The 18,447-nt window shown below is 29.8% G+C and overlaps 1 protein-coding gene across 1 annotated transcript; it reads right to left on the reverse strand.

Annotated features, from left to right (window-relative positions):
• Positions 1 to 411: 411 nt before the first annotated feature.
• Positions 412 to 16,243, reverse strand: LOC143231948 (intracellular coagulation inhibitor 1-like). Its single transcript, XM_076466839.1, has 2 exons — positions 16,062 to 16,243; positions 412 to 1,741 (listed from the first exon to the last, which is right to left on the reverse strand). Exons 1-2 carry the CDS (start codon positions 16,082 to 16,084, stop codon positions 565 to 567), a joined length of 1,200 nt encoding a protein of 399 aa, XP_076322954.1. The 5' UTR covers positions 16,085 to 16,243; the 3' UTR covers positions 412 to 564.
• Between the last annotated feature and the right edge of the window lie 2,204 nt (positions 16,244 to 18,447).

Consider the following 18,447-nt stretch of genomic DNA (forward strand, 5'->3'; position numbering starts at 1 on the left):
CTAATGGTTAGGTTTGAATTTCACACAAAGCTACACGAGGGCTATCTGTGCTAGCCGTCCCTAATTTAGCAGTGTAAGACTAGAGGGAACGCAGTTATTCATCACCACCCACTCTTCAGCTACTCTTTTTCCAACGAATAGTGGGATCGACCATAACATTATAAAGCCCTAACAGCTGAAAAGACGAGTATGTTTGGTGTAACAGGGATTCGAACCCGCGACCCTCAGATTACAAATTAGCCCAAAACATTAATGTTCGACTTTCAAAGCCTACCACTTAATTTATTTGTTGTCAATTCCATACAATGAGCTATGTGTTCTGTGCTCAGTAGGGGTATGTAAATCCTATTGTTTGTGATCAGCCATCAGAACTACCGTCGAACTACTTAATGATGAATCAAAAGCCGACCACACAGATAAACATTTTATTGATGACGTAAGAGGTAATTTTTCATAGCTTACCTTACGCTGGATAGAAACAAAGATGTGAAATTAGTCACGTTGTCAAACCTACAGAACATTAGTGTAATAATGAAAGTTAAGCAGTGTTACACTGGAGTAGTCCTAGACAGAAGACAATTTGTTAACTCGGCCCATGAACATAACCAGCCCTGTTCGTCTGTCCCTGATAAAGAACAGAAACGGACGATCAGCCCTAACTGTCTTTAAAGCCCGGACAACAGCTGCAGACACTGCGGCAGCTTCAGTCCCTTCTTCATTCACTTCCAGAGCAGCTTTGTGGTAAATGTCGGTTACTTTCAATCCTTCATCACTGATTCCCGAGTAGTCTAACGAAATAAGCCCGCCAAGACCAACTGCGTTCAGCGCCCTCTTGATTATTTGTTCTTTATATTCCAAAGTTAACCTGAAACGCGGCAGCGAGAGGTGAACGTTACTTTTCTTCAACTCTCCGGCGAGACGGTCAAGCAGTTCAGGAGTTAGTTGTCTCTCCACAGAGGAAAGATCAACATTCTTCTCCGGAAGTATTAGTAACATGCTGGTGTTATTTCTGTCGTAAAGCACATCCACCACTTGAGCTTCGAGTTCGGAACTAAAACCGTACAAAAAAACATTTTTCTGCGTCATCAAGGGAACAGTGACTTTCTTTCCGTTTTGGTTAGTAAATGTGGCGGGATTTGTGTCGGTCACGTTGAATTTGGAGGCCCAGTTTTCTTTAAAATAAATAGCGTTTAACACCACCAATATTGCTCCAGATAAATCACTGTCCTTAAATAGTTCAGGAATTTTGTTTCTCGTCTTTTGACTAACCCACTGATTAATGTAATTTGTAGTTTCGACTAATTTGCCACCGAAGTCCACTTCTTCTGATTTTCCACCATAATAGAGGTCAAGATTTCTCTTATATGATTCACGAATGTCCAGTCCCTTTTGTGTAAACAGAGCGTTGGCTATGTCAATACTGTTGTCAGCCAGAAACACGGCTAACTCTTTAAACGTTTCGTGAATATCCCTTCCTCCAAAATTGGTCCCTTCGAATCCAAGTTTCTTCGCAATGATCTGAGATTCAGGACCTCTGGAACCCAAATACAACATTCCAAAAAGAGTTGACAAGCTCAACGGAGAGAAGAACACATTTTCACTTCCTGCAATTTCTGGGTACAGTTGAAAACCAATCTTATTAACTATCTTGGCAAGGTTAGAGAACCCGATATCGGGTTGACCCTCTTCCCATGAACAATCAATGAAAAATGCAAAAGATACGAATAAGGCACTCAAGTATCTGGAATAAATGGAAAAAAAATGTTACCAACACTGTAAATGTCTTGGTTGATATTGGATAACTTACACACGATGTATATTTCAATAACATAGATAAAAAAAAACACTTTTGGTTAAAGAAAAGAAACAAAATATTACAAGTAAGAAATTCCAAAGTGTACAAACAAAAGTGTCATCAGTGTAGAATTACAATTAACTTTCACAGAGGATTCTGTAACCGACACCTGGATTCTGTAACCGACATCTTAAAGAAATGGTCGATTAAAGACGTGTACAACAAACAGCGATACTAATCAAAATAAATATAGAACATGATATTATGTGTATTAATGTTGGTGTAGAACTATCCTGAACTGTACTGTATCTATGTATAGTCTGTTAGTCTTACTATAGTAATATCACCTACTAATGATATTATATTTATTAATGTTGGTATAGAACTATCCTGAACTGTACTGTATCTATGTACAGTCTGTTTGTCTTACTATAGTAATATCACCTACTAATGATATTATATTTATTAATGTTGGTATAGAACTATCCTGAACTGTACTGTATCTATGTACAGTCTGTTTGTCTTACTATAGTAATATCACCTACTAATGATATTACATTTATTAATGTTGGTATAGAACTATCCTGAACTGTACTGTATCTATGTATAGTCTGTTTGTCTTACTATAGTAATATCACCTACTAATGATATTACATTTATTAATCTTGGTATAGAACTATCCTGAACTGTACTGTATCTATGTACAGTCTGTTTGTCTTACTATAGTAATATCACCTACTAATGATATTACATTTATTAATGTTGGTATAGAACTATCCTGAACTGTACTGTATCTATGTACAGTCTGTTTGTCTTACTATAGTAATATACTAAGGATATTATATTTATTAATGTTGGTATAGAACTACCCTGAACTGTACTGTATCTATGTACAGAATGTTGGTCTTACTACAGTAATATCACCTACTAATGATATTATATTTATTAATGTTGGTATAGAACTTTCCCGAACTGCACTGTATCTGTGTACAGTCTGTTTGTCTTACTATAGTAATATCACACACCAAGGATATTATATTTATTAATGTTGGTATAGAACTATCCTGAACTGTACTGTATCTATGTACAGTCTGTTAGTCTTACTATAGTAATATCACCTACTAATGATATTATATTTATTAATGTTGGTATAGAACTATCCAGAACTGTACTGTATCTATGTACAGTCTGTTAGTCTTACTATAGTAATATCACCTACTAATGATATTATATTTATTAATGTTGGTATAGAACTATCCTGAACTGTACTGTATCTATGTACAGTCTGTTAGTCTTACTATAGTAATATCACCTACTAATGATATTATATTTATTAATGTTGGTATAGAACTATCCTGAACTGTACTGTATCTATGTACAGTCTGTTGGTCTTACTATAGTAATATCACCTACTAATGATATTATATTTATTAATGTTGGTATAGAACTATCCTGAACTGTATTGTATCTATGTATAGTCTGTTAGTCTTACTATAGTAATATCTATAGTAAGATATCTATGTACAGTCTGTTAGTCTTACTATAGTGATATCATCTACTAATGATATTATGTGTATTAATGTTGGTATAGAACTATCCTGAACTGTATTGTATCTATGCACAGTCTGTTAGTCTTACTATAGTAATATCACCTACTAATGATATTATATTTATTAATGTTGGTTTAGAACTATCCTGAACTGTGTTGTATCTATGTACAGTCTGTTGGTCTTACTATAGTAATATCACCTACTAATGATATTATATTTATTAATGTTGGTATAAAACTATCCTGAACTGTATCTATGTACAGTCTGTTGGTCTTACTATAGTAATATCACCTACTAATGATATTATATTTATTAATGTTGGTATAGAACTATCCTGAACTGTATTGTATCTATGTACAGTCTGTTGGTCTTACTATAGTAATATCACCTACTAATGATATTATATTTATTAATGTTGGTATAGAACTATCCTGAACTGTACTGTATCTATGTACAGTCTGTTAGTCTTACTATAGTAATATCACCTACTAATGATATTATATTTATTAATGTTGGTATAGAACTATCCTGAACTGTACTGTATCTATGTACAGTCTGTTAGTCTTACTATAGTAATATCACCTACTAATGATATTATATTTATTAATGTTGGTATAGAACTATCCTGAACTGTACTGTATCTATGTACAGTCTGTTAGTCTTACTATAGTAATATCACCTACTAATGATATTATATTTATTAATGTTGGTATAGAACTATCCTGAACTGTACTGTATCTATGTACAGTCTGTTGGTCTTACTATAGTAATATCACCTACTAATGATATTATATTTATTAATGTTGGTATAGAACTATCCTGAACTGTATTGTATCTATGTATAGTCTGTTAGTCTTACTATAGTAATATCTATAGTAAGATATCTATGTACAGTCTGTTAGTCTTACTATAGTGATATCATCTACTAATGATATTATGTGTATTAATGTTGGTATAGAACTATCCTGAACTGTATTGTATCTATGCACAGTCTGTTAGTCTTACTATAGTAATATCACCTACTAATGATATTATATTTATTAATGTTGGTTTAGAACTATCCTGAACTGTGTTGTATCTATGTACAGTCTGTTGGTCTTACTATAGTAATATCACCTACTAATGATATTATATTTATTAATGTTGGTATAAAACTATCCTGAACTGTATCTATGTACAGTCTGTTGGTCTTACTATAGTAATATCACCTACTAATGATATTATATTTATTAATGTTGGTATAGAACTATCCTGAACTGTATTGTATCTATGTACAGTCTGTTGGTCTTACTATAGTAATATCACCTACTAATGATATTATATTTATTAATGTTGGTATAAAACAATCCTGAACTGTATCTATGTACAGTCTGTTAGTCTTACTATAGTAATATCACCTACTAATGATATTATATTTATTAATGTTGGTTTAGAACTATCCTGAACTGTGTTGTATCTATGTACAGTCTGTTGGTCTTACTATAGTAATATCACCTACTAATGATATTACATTTATTAATGTTGGTATAGAACTATCCTGAACTGTACTGTATCTATGTACAGTCTGTTTGTCTTACTATAGTAATATACTAAGGATATTATATTTATTAATGTTGGTATAAAACTATCCTGAACTGTATCTATGTACAGTCTGTTAGTCTTACTATAGTAATATCACCTACTAATGATATTATATTTATTAATGTTGGTATAGAACTATCCTGAACTGTACTGTATCTATGTACAGTCTGTTTGTCTTACTATAGTAATATCACCTACTAATGATATTATATTTATTAATGTTAGTATAGAACTATCCTGAACTGTACTGTATCTATGTACAGTCTGTTAGTCTTACTATAGTAATATCACCTACTAATGATATTATATTTATTAATGTTGGTTTAGAACTATCCTGAACTGTGTTGTATCTATGTACAGTCTGTTGGTCTTACTATAGTAATATCACCTACTAATGATATTATATTTATTAATGTTGGTATAAAACTATCCTGAACTGTATCTATGTACAGTCTGTTGGTCTTACTATAGTAATATCACCTACTAATGATATTATATTTATTAATGTTGGTATAAAACTATCCTGAACTGTATTTATGTACAGTCTGTTAGTCTTACTATAGTAATATCCCCTACTAATGATATTATATTTATTAATGTTGGTATAGAACTATCCTGAACTGTACTGTATCTGTGTACAGTCTGTTTTTCTTACTATAGTAATATCACCTACTAATGATATTATATTTATTAATGTTGGTATAGAACTATCCTGAACTGTACTGTATCTATGTACAGTCTGTTTGTCTTACTATAGTAATATCACCTACTAATGATATTACATTTATTAATGTTGGTATAGAACTATCCTGAACTGTACTGTATCTATGTATAGTCTGTTTGTCTTACTATAGTAATATCACCTACTAATGATATTATATTTATTAATGTTGGTATAGAACTATCCTGAACTGTACTGTATCTATGTACAGTCTGTTTGTCTTACTATAGTAATATCACCTACTAATGATATTACATTTATTAATGTTGGTATAGAACTATCCTGAACTGTACTGTATCTATGTATAGTCTGTTTGTCTTACTATAGTAATATCACCTACTAATGATATTATATTTATTAATCTTGGTATAGAACTATCCTGAACTGTACTGTATCTATGTACAGTCTGTTTGTCTTACTATAGTAATATCACCTACTAATGATATTACATTTATTAATGTTGGTATAGAACTATCCTGAACTGTACTGTATCTATGTACAGTCTGTTTGTCTTACTATAGTAATATACTAAGGATATTATATTTATTAATGTTGGTATAGAACTACCCTGAACTGTACTGTATCTATGTACAGAATGTTGGTCTTACTACAGTAATATCACCTACTAATGATATTATATTTATTAATGTTGGTATAGAACTTTCCCGAACTGCACTGTATCTGTGTACAGTCTGTTTGTCTTACTATAGTAATATCACCCACCAAGGATATTATATTTATTAATGTTGGTATAGAACTATCCTGAACTGTACTGTATCTATGTACAGTCTGTTAGTCTTACTATAGTAATATCACCTACTAATGATATTATATTTATTAATGTTGGTATAGAACTATCCAGAACTGTACTGTATCTATGTACAGTCTGTTAGTCTTACTATAGTAATATCACCTACTAATGATATTATATTTATTAATGTTGGTATAGAACTATCCTGAACTGTACTGTATCTATGTACAGTCTGTTAGTCTTACTATAGTAATATCACCTACTAATGATATTATATTTATTAATGTTGGTATAGAACTATCCTGAACTGTACTGTATCTATGTACAGTGTGTTGGTCTTACTATAGTAATATCACCTACTAATGATATTATATTTATTAATGTTGGTATAGAACTATCCTGAACTGTATTGTATCTATGTATAGTCTGTTAGTCTTACTATAGTAATATCTATAGTAAGATATCTATGTACAGTCTGTTAGTCTTACTATAGTGATATCATCTACTAATGATATTATGTGTATTAATGTTGGTATAGAACTATCCTGAACTGTATTGTATCTATGCACAGTCTGTTAGTCTTACTATAGTAATATCACCTACTAATGATATTATATTTATTAATGTTGGTTTAGAACTATCCTGAACTGTGTTGTATCTATGTACAGTCTGTTGGTCTTACTATAGTAATATCACCTACTAATGATATTATATTTATTAATGTTGGTATAAAACTATCCTGAACTGTATCTATGTACAGTCTGTTGGTCTTACTATAGTAATATCACCTACTAATGATATTATATTTATTAATGTTGGTATAGAACTATCCTGAACTGTATTGTATCTATGTACAGTCTGTTGGTCTTACTATAGTAATATCACCTACTAATGATATTATATTTATTAATGTTGGTATAGAACTATCCTGAACTGTACTGTATCTATGTACAGTCTGTTAGTCTTACTATAGTAATATCACCTACTAATGATATTATATTTATTAATGTTGGTATAAAACTATCCTGAACTGTATCTATGTACAGTCTGTTGGTCTTACTATAGTAATATCACCTACTAATGATATTATATTTATTAATGTTGGTATAGAACTATCCTGAACTGTATTGTATCTATGTACAGTCTGTTGGTCTTACTATAGTAATATCACCTACTAATGATATTATATTTATTAATGTTGGTATAAAACTATCCTGAACTGTATCTATGTACAGTCGGTTAGTCTTACTATAGTAATATCACCTACTAATGATATTATATTTATTAATGTTGGTATAGAACTATCCTGAACTGTACTGTATCTATGTACAGTCTGTTTGTCTTACTATAGTAATATCACCTACTAATGATATTATATTTATTAATGTTAGTATAGAACTATCCTGAACTGTACTGTATCTATGTACAGTCTGTTAGTCTTACTATAGTAATATCACCTACTAATGATATTATATTTATTAATGTTGGTATAGAACTATCCTGAACTGTACTGTATCTATGTACAGTCTGTTAGTCTTACTATAGTAATATCACCTACTAATGATATTATATTTATTAATGTTGGTATAGAACTATCCTGAACTGTACTGTATCTATGTACAGTCTGTTAGTCTTACTATAGTAATATCACCTACTAATGATATTATATTTATTAATGTTGGTATAGAACTATCCTGAACTGTACTGTATCTATGTACAGTCTGTTAGTCTTACTATAGTAATATCACCTACTAATGATATTATATTTATTAATGTTGGTATAGAACTATCCTGAACTGTACTGTATCTATGTACAGTCTGTTGGTCTTACTATAGTAATATCACCTACTAATGATATTATATTTATTAATGTTGGTATAGAACTATCCTGAACTGTATTGTATCTATGTATAGTCTGTTAGTCTTACTATAGTAATATCTATAGTAAGATATCTATGTACAGTCTGTTAGTCTTACTATAGTGATATCATCTACTAATGATATTATGTGTATTAATGTTGGTATAGAACTATCCTGAACTGTATTGTATCTATGCACAGTCTGTTAGTCTTACTATAGTAATATCACCTACTAATGATATTATATTTATTAATGTTGGTTTAGAACTATCCTGAACTGTGTTGTATCTATGTACAGTCTGTTGGTCTTACTATAGTAATATCACCTACTAATGATATTATATTTATTAATGTTGGTATAAAACTATCCTGAACTGTATCTATGTACAGTCTGTTGGTCTTACTATAGTAATATCACCTACTAATGATATTATATTTATTAATGTTGGTATAGAACTATCCTGAACTGTATTGTATCTATGTACAGTCTGTTGGTCTTACTATAGTAATATCACCTACTAATGATATTATATTTATTAATGTTGGTATAAAACTATCCTGAACTGTATCTATGTACAGTCTGTTAGTCTTACTATAGTAATATCACCTACTAATGATATTATATTTATTAATGTTGGTTTAGAACTATCCTGAACTGTGTTGTATCTATGTACAGTCTGTTGGTCTTACTATAGTAATATCACCTACTAATGATATTACATTTATTAATGTTGGTATAGAACTATCCTGAACTGTACTGTATCTATGTACAGTCTGTTTGTCTTACTATAGTAATATACTAAGGATATTATATTTATTAATGTTGGTATAAAACTATCCTGAACTGTATCTATGTACAGTCTGTTAGTCTTACTATAGTAATATCACCTACTAATGATATTATATTTATTAATGTTGGTATAGAACTATCCTGAACTGTACTGTATCTATGTACAGTCTGTTTGTCTTACTATAGTAATATCACCTACTAATGATATTATATTTATTAATGTTAGTATAGAACTATCCTGAACTGTACTGTATCTATGTACAGTCTGTTAGTCTTACTATAGTAATATCACCTACTAATGATATTATATTTATTAATGTTGGTTTAGAACTATCCTGAACTGTGTTGTATCTATGTACAGTCTGTTGGTCTTACTATAGTAATATCACCTACTAATGATATTATATTTATTAATGTTGGTATAAAACTATCCTGAACTGTATCTATGTACAGTCTGTTGGTCTTACTATAGTAATATCACCTACTAATGATATTATATTTATTAATGTTGGTATAAAACTATCCTGAACTGTATTTATGTACAGTCTGTTAGTCTTACTATAGTAATATCCCCTACTAATGATATTATATTTATTAATGTTGGTATAGAACTATCCTGAACTGTACTGTATCTGTGTACAGTCTGTTTTCTTACTATAGTAATATCACCTACTAATGATATTATATTTATTAATGTTGGTATAGAACTATCCTGAACTGTACTGTATCTATGTACAGTCTGTTTGTCTTACTATAGTAATATCACCTACTAATGATATTACATTTATTAATGTTGGTATAGAACTATCCTGAACTGTACTGTATCTATGTATAGTCTGTTTGTCTTACTATAGTAATATCACCTACTAATGATATTATATTTATTAATGTTGGTATAGAACTATCCTGAACTGTACTGTATCTATGTACAGTCTGTTTGTCTTACTATAGTAATATCACCTACTAATGATATTACATTTATTAATGTTGGTATAGAACTATCCTGAACTGTACTGTATCTATGTATAGTCTGTTTGTCTTACTATAGTAATATCACCTACTAATGATATTATATTTATTAATCTTGGTATAGAACTATCCTGAACTGTACTGTATCTATGTACAGTCTGTTTGTCTTACTATAGTAATATCACCTACTAATGATATTACATTTATTAATGTTGGTATAGAACTATCCTGAACTGTACTGTATCTATGTACAGTCTGTTTGTCTTACTATAGTAATATACTAAGGATATTATATTTATTAATGTTGGTATAGAACTACCCTGAACTGTACTGTATCTATGTACAGAATGTTGGTCTTACTACAGTAATATCACCTACTAATGATATTATATTTATTAATGTTGGTATAGAACTTTCCCGAACTGCACTGTATCTGTGTACAGTCTGTTTGTCTTACTATAGTAATATCACCCACCAAGGATATTATATTTATTAATGTTGGTATAGAACTATCCTGAACTGTACTGTATCTATGTACAGTCTGTTAGTCTTACTATAGTAATATCACCTACTAATGATATTATATTTATTAATGTTGGTATAGAACTATCCAGAACTGTACTGTATCTATGTACAGTCTGTTAGTCTTACTATAGTAATATCACCTACTAATGATATTATATTTATTAATGTTGGTATAGAACTATCCTGAACTGTACTGTATCTATGTACAGTCTGTTAGTCTTACTATAGTAATATCACCTACTAATGATATTATATTTATTAATGTTGGTATAGAACTATCCTGAACTGTACTGTATCTATGTACAGTGTGTTGGTCTTACTATAGTAATATCACCTACTAATGATATTATATTTATTAATGTTGGTATAGAACTATCCTGAACTGTATTGTATCTATGTATAGTCTGTTAGTCTTACTATAGTAATATCTATAGTAAGATATCTATGTACAGTCTGTTAGTCTTACTATAGTGATATCATCTACTAATGATATTATGTGTATTAATGTTGGTATAGAACTATCCTGAACTGTATTGTATCTATGCACAGTCTGTTAGTCTTACTATAGTAATATCACCTACTAATGATATTATATTTATTAATGTTGGTTTAGAACTATCCTGAACTGTGTTGTATCTATGTACAGTCTGTTGGTCTTACTATAGTAATATCACCTACTAATGATATTATATTTATTAATGTTGGTATAAAACTATCCTGAACTGTATCTATGTACAGTCTGTTGGTCTTACTATAGTAATATCACCTACTAATGATATTATATTTATTAATGTTGGTATAGAACTATCCTGAACTGTATTGTATCTATGTACAGTCTGTTGGTCTTACTATAGTAATATCACCTACTAATGATATTATATTTATTAATGTTGGTATAGAACTATCCTGAACTGTACTGTATCTATGTACAGTCTGTTAGTCTTACTATAGTAATATCACCTACTAATGATATTATATTTATTAATGTTGGTATAAAACTATCCTGAACTGTATCTATGTACAGTCTGTTGGTCTTACTATAGTAATATCACCTACTAATGATATTATATTTATTAATGTTGGTATAGAACTATCCTGAACTGTATTGTATCTATGTACAGTCTGTTGGTCTTACTATAGTAATATCACCTACTAATGATATTATATTTATTAATGTTGGTATAAAACTATCCTGAACTGTATCTATGTACAGTCGGTTAGTCTTACTATAGTAATATCACCTACTAATGATATTATATTTATTAATGTTGGTATAGAACTATCCTGAACTGTACTGTATCTATGTACAGTCTGTTTGTCTTACTATAGTAATATCACCTACTAATGATATTATATTTATTAATGTTAGTATAGAACTATCCTGAACTGTACTGTATCTATGTACAGTCTGTTAAGTCTTACTATAGTAATATCACCTACTAATGATATTATATTTATTAATGTTGGTTTAGAACTATCCTGAACTGTGTTGTATCTATGTACAGTCTGTTGGTCTTACTATAGTAATATCACCTACTAATGATATTACATTTATTAATGTTGGTATAGAACTATCCTGAACTGTACTGTATCTATGTACAGTCTGTTTGTCTTACTATAGTAATATACTAAGGATATTATATTTATTAATGTTGGTATAAAACTATCCTGAACTGTATCTATGTACAGTCTGTTAGTCTTACTATAGTAATATCACCTACTAATGATATTATATTTATTAATGTTGGTATAGAACTATCCTGAACTGTATTGTATCTATGTACAGTCTGTTTGTCTTACTATAGTAATATCACCTACTAATGATATTATATTTATTAATGTTAGTATAGAACTATCCTGAACTGTACTGTATCTATGTACAGTCTGTTAGTCTTACTATAGTAATATCACCTACTAATGATATTATATTTATTAATGTTGGTTTAGAACTATCCTGAACTGTGTTGTATCTATGTACAGTCTGTTGGTCTTACTATAGTAATATCACCTACTAATGATATTATATTTATTAATGTTGGTATAAAACTATCCTGAACTGTATCTATGTACAGTCTGTTGGTCTTACTATAGTAATATCACCTACTAATGATATTATATTTATTAATGTTGGTATAAAACTATCCTGAACTGTATTTATGTACAGTCTGTTAGTCTTACTATAGTAATATCCCCTACTAATGATATTATATTTATTAATGTTGGTATAGAACTATCCTGAACTGTACTGTATCTGTGTACAGTCTGTTTTTCTTACTATAGTAGTATCACCTACTAATGATATTATATTTATTAATGTTGGTATAGAACTATCCTGAACTGTACTGTATCTATGTACAGTCTGTTTGTCTTACTATAGTAATATCACCTACTAATGATATTACATTTATTAATGTTGGTATAGAACTATCCTGAACTGTACTGTATCTATGTATAGTCTGTTTGTCTTACTATAGTAATATCACCTACTAATGATATTATATTTATTAATGTTGGTATAGAACTATCCTGAACTGTACTGTATCTATGTACAGTCTGTTTGTCTTACTATAGTAATATCACCTACTAATGATATTACATTTATTAATGTTGGTATAGAACTATCCTGAACTGTACTGTATCTATGTACAGTCTGTTTGTCTTACTATAGTAATATACTAAGGATATTATATTTATTAATGTTGGTATAGAACTATCCTGAACTGTACTGTATCTATGTACAGAATGTTGGTCTTACTATAGTAATATCACCTACTAATGATATTATATTTATTAATGTTGGTATAAAACTTTCCTGAACTGCACTGTATCTGTGTACAGTCTGTTTGTCTTACTATAGTAATATCACCTACCAAGGATATTATATTTATTAATGTTGGTATAGAACTATCCTGAACTGTACTGTATCTATGTACAGTCTGTTAGTCTTACTATAGTAATATCACCTACTAATGATATTATATTTATTAATGTTGGTATAGAACTATCCTGAACTGTACTGTATCTATGTACAGTCTGTTAGTCTTACTATAGTAATATCACCTACTAATGATATTATATTTATTAATGTTGGTATAGAACTATCCTGAACTGTACTGTATCTATGTACAGTCTGTTGGTCTTACTATAGTAATATCACCTACTAATGATATTATATTTATTAATGTTGGTATAGAACTATCCTGAACTGTATTGTATCTATGTATAGTCTGTTAGTCTTACTATAGTAATATCTATAGTAAGATATCTATGTACAGTCTGTTAGTCTTACTATAGTGATATCATCTACTAATGATATTATGTGTATTAATGTTGGTATAGAACTATCCTGAACTGTATTGTATCTATGTACAGTCTGTTAGTCTTACTATAGTAATATCACCTACTAATGATATTATATTTATTAATGTTGGTTTAGAACTATCCTGAACTGTGTTGTATCTATGTACAGTCTGTTGGTCTTACTATAGTAATATCACCTACTAATGATATTACATTTATTAATGTTGGTATAGAACTTTCCTGAACTGCACTGTATCTGTGTACAGTCTGTTTGTCTTACTATAGTAATATCACCTACCAAGGATATTATATTTATTAATGTTGGTATAGAACTATCCTGAACTGTACTGTATCTATGTACAGTCTGTTAGTCTTACTATAGTAATATCACCTACTAATGATATTATATTTATTAATGTTGGTATAGAACTATCCTGAACTGTACTGTATCTATGTACAGTCTGTTGGTCTTACTATAGTAATATCACCTACTAATGATATTATATTTATTAATGTTGGTATAGAACTATCCTGAACTGTATTGTATCTATGTATAGTGTGTTAGTCTTACTATAGTAATATCTATAGTAAGATATCTATGTACAGTCTGTTAGTCTTACTATAGTGATATCATCTACTAATGATATTATGTGTATTAATGTTGGTATAGAACTATCCTGAACTGTATTGTATCTATGTACAGTCTGTTAGTCTTACTATAGTAATATCACCTACTAATGATATTATATTTATTAATGTTGGTTTAGAACTATCCTGAACTGTGTTGTATCTATGTACAGTCTGTTGGTCTTACTATAGTAATATCACCTACTAATGATATTATATTTATTAATGTTGGTATAAAACTATCCTGAACTGTATCTATGTACAGTCTGTTGGTCTTACTATAGTAATATCACCTACTAATGATATTATATTTATTAATGTTGGTATAGAAACTATCCTGAACTGTACTGTATCTATGTACAGTCTGTTAGTCTTACTATAGTAATATCACCTACTAATGATATTATATTTATAAATGTTAGTATAGAACTATCCTGAACTGTACTGTATCTATGTACAGTCTGTTAGTCTTACTATAGTAATATCACCTACTAATGATATTATATTTATTAATGTTGGTATAGAACTATCCTGAACTGTACTGTATCTATGTACAGTCTGTTAGTCTTACTATAGCAATATCACCTACTAATGATATTATATTTATTAATGTTGGTATAGAACTATCCTGAACTGTACTGTATCTATGTATAGTCTGTTGGTCTTACTATAGTAATATCACCTACTAATGATATTATATTTATTAATGTTGGTATAGAACTATCCTGAACTGTATTGTATCTATGTACAGTCTGTTAGTCTTACTATAGTAATATCACCTACTAATGATATTATATTTATTAGTGTTGGTATAGAACTATCCTGAACTGTATTGTATCTATGTACAGTCTGTTGGTCTTACTATAGTAATATCACCTACTAATGATATTATATTTATTAATGTTGGTATAAAACTATCCTGAACTGTATCTATGTACAGTCTGTTAGTCTTACTATAGTAATATCACCTACTAATGATATTATATTTATTAATGTTGGTATAGAACTATCCTGAACTGTATCTATGTGCAGTCTGTTAGTCTTACTATATCACTTACTCATGATATTTTCTGGGCTACCAAAAGTTTGTAGAAGTGTAGTTATCAGTAGATTTAGTTAAAAATGTAAATAGAAATACAATGCATATTTGTAATAAATAAATACAGATTTTTGAGCTATATTTTCAATATCTTTAATTTATATGTTGGGTAGATGACGGATCCTAAATTACCTAGAGGTCATTTCAAGAGAGTGTCTGGAAATAAGGTTACAGATATAACACTAGAGTTGATGTGTAATACAGTGAGTCAGTTTTAATCTTAGTAAAATATTTAGTTTAAGTGTACACGTAAGTTTTTACGATGATCATGGTATTTCCGTTTGAACATCATTAAGAGAGAATGACATAATACTTTCGTTATGTGTACTAGACTATGAATTATTTACACCAAATAATTTAAAAAACCAGCAGAAAAATTTAAAAACATTACAATACAGGCTAAACATAATAACTACAATATTATTTCAGTGTAAGTAAGCCTTTCTTAAACATCCAGTTTGATAAATGTTTTATTAAACCGGTACAAGCCTTACCTGAAGTACATAGTCGTAGTCATGGTTACGATTAGTTCAAACAATGTATGTTGATCCTTTAAGTACTTTCATGGTGAATTTTTTTGACGCGTGTCAGTATCAAAGTTTCACAATGATAAAAACCTTGTCCCTGTCTGGCGAGTTTTCAGCGTGTTTGTCTGACTAGTTGATACAAAAGAAATGGTGTAATGACTTATTGGGAAAGCTTCAATATAATTCGGGTTGTTGCAAGAACGATAATTTCGTAATGGTTAATAAGAAACTGTAATTCAGTTAGAAAAACAATGTATTTGGAAAAACAGCAACAGAAAATACATACACACATTCTCTAGAATAAATTAAACTAAGTTTAAAGATGATTTATAGTTAACCCTATTTTAGATTTAAAAGTATAGAACGGGGCTGGAAAAGACCCCAAACCCCAAATATATTCGAACTACTGATTATTCATCTTCAGAAGCAAAACTTCTGTGAAAGAATCCTCATTGACTCAGACGTAACTTCTGATATAATAATGTATCTTAACTAAACATATTTCTTATTAATGACAACCAAATTTTCGTTACGCAGTTTCCACATAGAGTCCACCAAGAATTTTAAAATTACCAGTTAAAGAACTTAACATCAGCATTCAACCTTGGTAAACCTGAAACACTAGGTTATGATCAAACATATTAGCCATGAAACACTAGGTTATGATCAAATCTATTAGCCATGAAACACTAGGTTATGATCAAACCTATTAGCCATGAAACACTAGGTTATGATCAAACCTATTAGCCATAAAACACTAGGTTATGATCAAACCTATTAGCCATGAAACACTAGGTTATGATCAAACCTATTAGCCATAAAACACTAGGTTATTATCAAACCTATTAGCCATTAAACACTAGGTTATGATCAAACATATTAGATATGAAACACTAGGTTATGATCAAACATATTAGCCATGAAACAGTAGGTTATTATCAAACCTATTAGCCATTAAACACTAGGTTATGATCAAACATATTAGATATGAAACACTAGGTTATGATCAAACATATTAGCCATGAAACAGTAGATTATGATAAAACCTATTAGCCACGAAACAATAGGTTATGATTAAACCTATTAGCTATTAAACAGTAGGTTATGGTCAAACCTATTAGCCATAAAACACTAGGTTATGATTAAACCTATTAGCCAAGAAACAGTAGGTTATGATCAAACCTATTAGCTATGAAACACTAGGTTATGATCAAACCTATTAGCCATGAAACACGAAGTTATGATTAAACCTATTAGCCATGAAACACTAGGTTATGATTAAACCATTTGGCCTTGAAACACTAGGTTATGATCACACCTATTAGCCACGAAACAATAGGTTATGATTAAACCTATTAGCTATTAAACAGTAGGTTATGGTCAAACCTATTAGCCATAAAACACTAGGTTATGATTAAACCTATTAGCCAAGAAACAGTAGGTTATGGTCAAACCTATTAGCCATGAAACACTAGGTTATGCTCAAACCTATTAGCCATGAAACACTAGGTTATGATCAAACCTATTAGCCATGAAACAGTAGATTATGATAAAACCTATTAGCCACGAAACAATAGGTTATGATTAAACCTATTAGCCATGAAACACTAGGTTATGATCAAACCTATTAGCCATGAAACAATAGGTTACGATTAAACCTATTAGCTATTAAACAGTAGGTTATGGTCAAACCTATTAGCCATAAACCACTAGGTTATGATTAAACCTATTAGCCAAGAAACAGTAGGTTATGATCAAACCTATTAGCCATGAAACACTAGGTTATGATCAAATCTATTAGCCATGAAACACTAGGTTATGATCAAACCTATTAGCCATGAAACACTAGGTTATGATCAAACCTATTAGCCATAAAACACTAGGTTATGATCAAACCTATTAGCCATGAAACACTAGGTTATGATCAAACCTATTAGCCATAAAACACTAGGTTATTATCAAACCTATTAGCCATGAAACACTAGGTTATGATCAAACATATTAGATATGAAACACTAGGTTATGATCAAACATATTAGCCATGAAACAGTAGATTATGATAAAACCTATTAGCCACGAAACAATAGGTTATGATTAAACCTATTAGCTATTAAACAGTAGGTTATGGTCAAACCTATTAGCCATAAAACACTAGGTTATGATTAAACCTATTAGCCAAGAAACAGTAGGTTATGATCAAACCTATTAGCTATGAAACACTAGGTTATGATCAAACCTATTAGCCATGAAACACGAAGTTATGATTAAACCTATTAGCCATGAAACACTAGGTTATGATTAAACCATTTGGCCTTGAAACACTAGGTTATGATTAAACCTATTAGCTATTAAA

This window comes from Tachypleus tridentatus, chromosome 1 (genome assembly GCF_004210375.1).
Source record: "Tachypleus tridentatus isolate NWPU-2018 chromosome 1, ASM421037v1, whole genome shotgun sequence".
In the NCBI taxonomy this organism is placed as follows: Eukaryota; Metazoa; Arthropoda; class Merostomata; order Xiphosura; family Limulidae; genus Tachypleus; species Tachypleus tridentatus.

What these genes read in the sequence shown, in the direction of transcription:
- LOC143231948 (XM_076466839.1), bottom strand. Translation starts at nt 16,084, where the DNA reads ATGACTACGACTATGTACTTCAG. An exon ending in ACTACGACTATGTACTTCAG is followed by an intron (nt 1,742 to 16,061) that starts GTAAGGCTTGTA and finishes CATTTATTCCAG; the next exon opens with ATACTTGAGTGCCTTATTCG.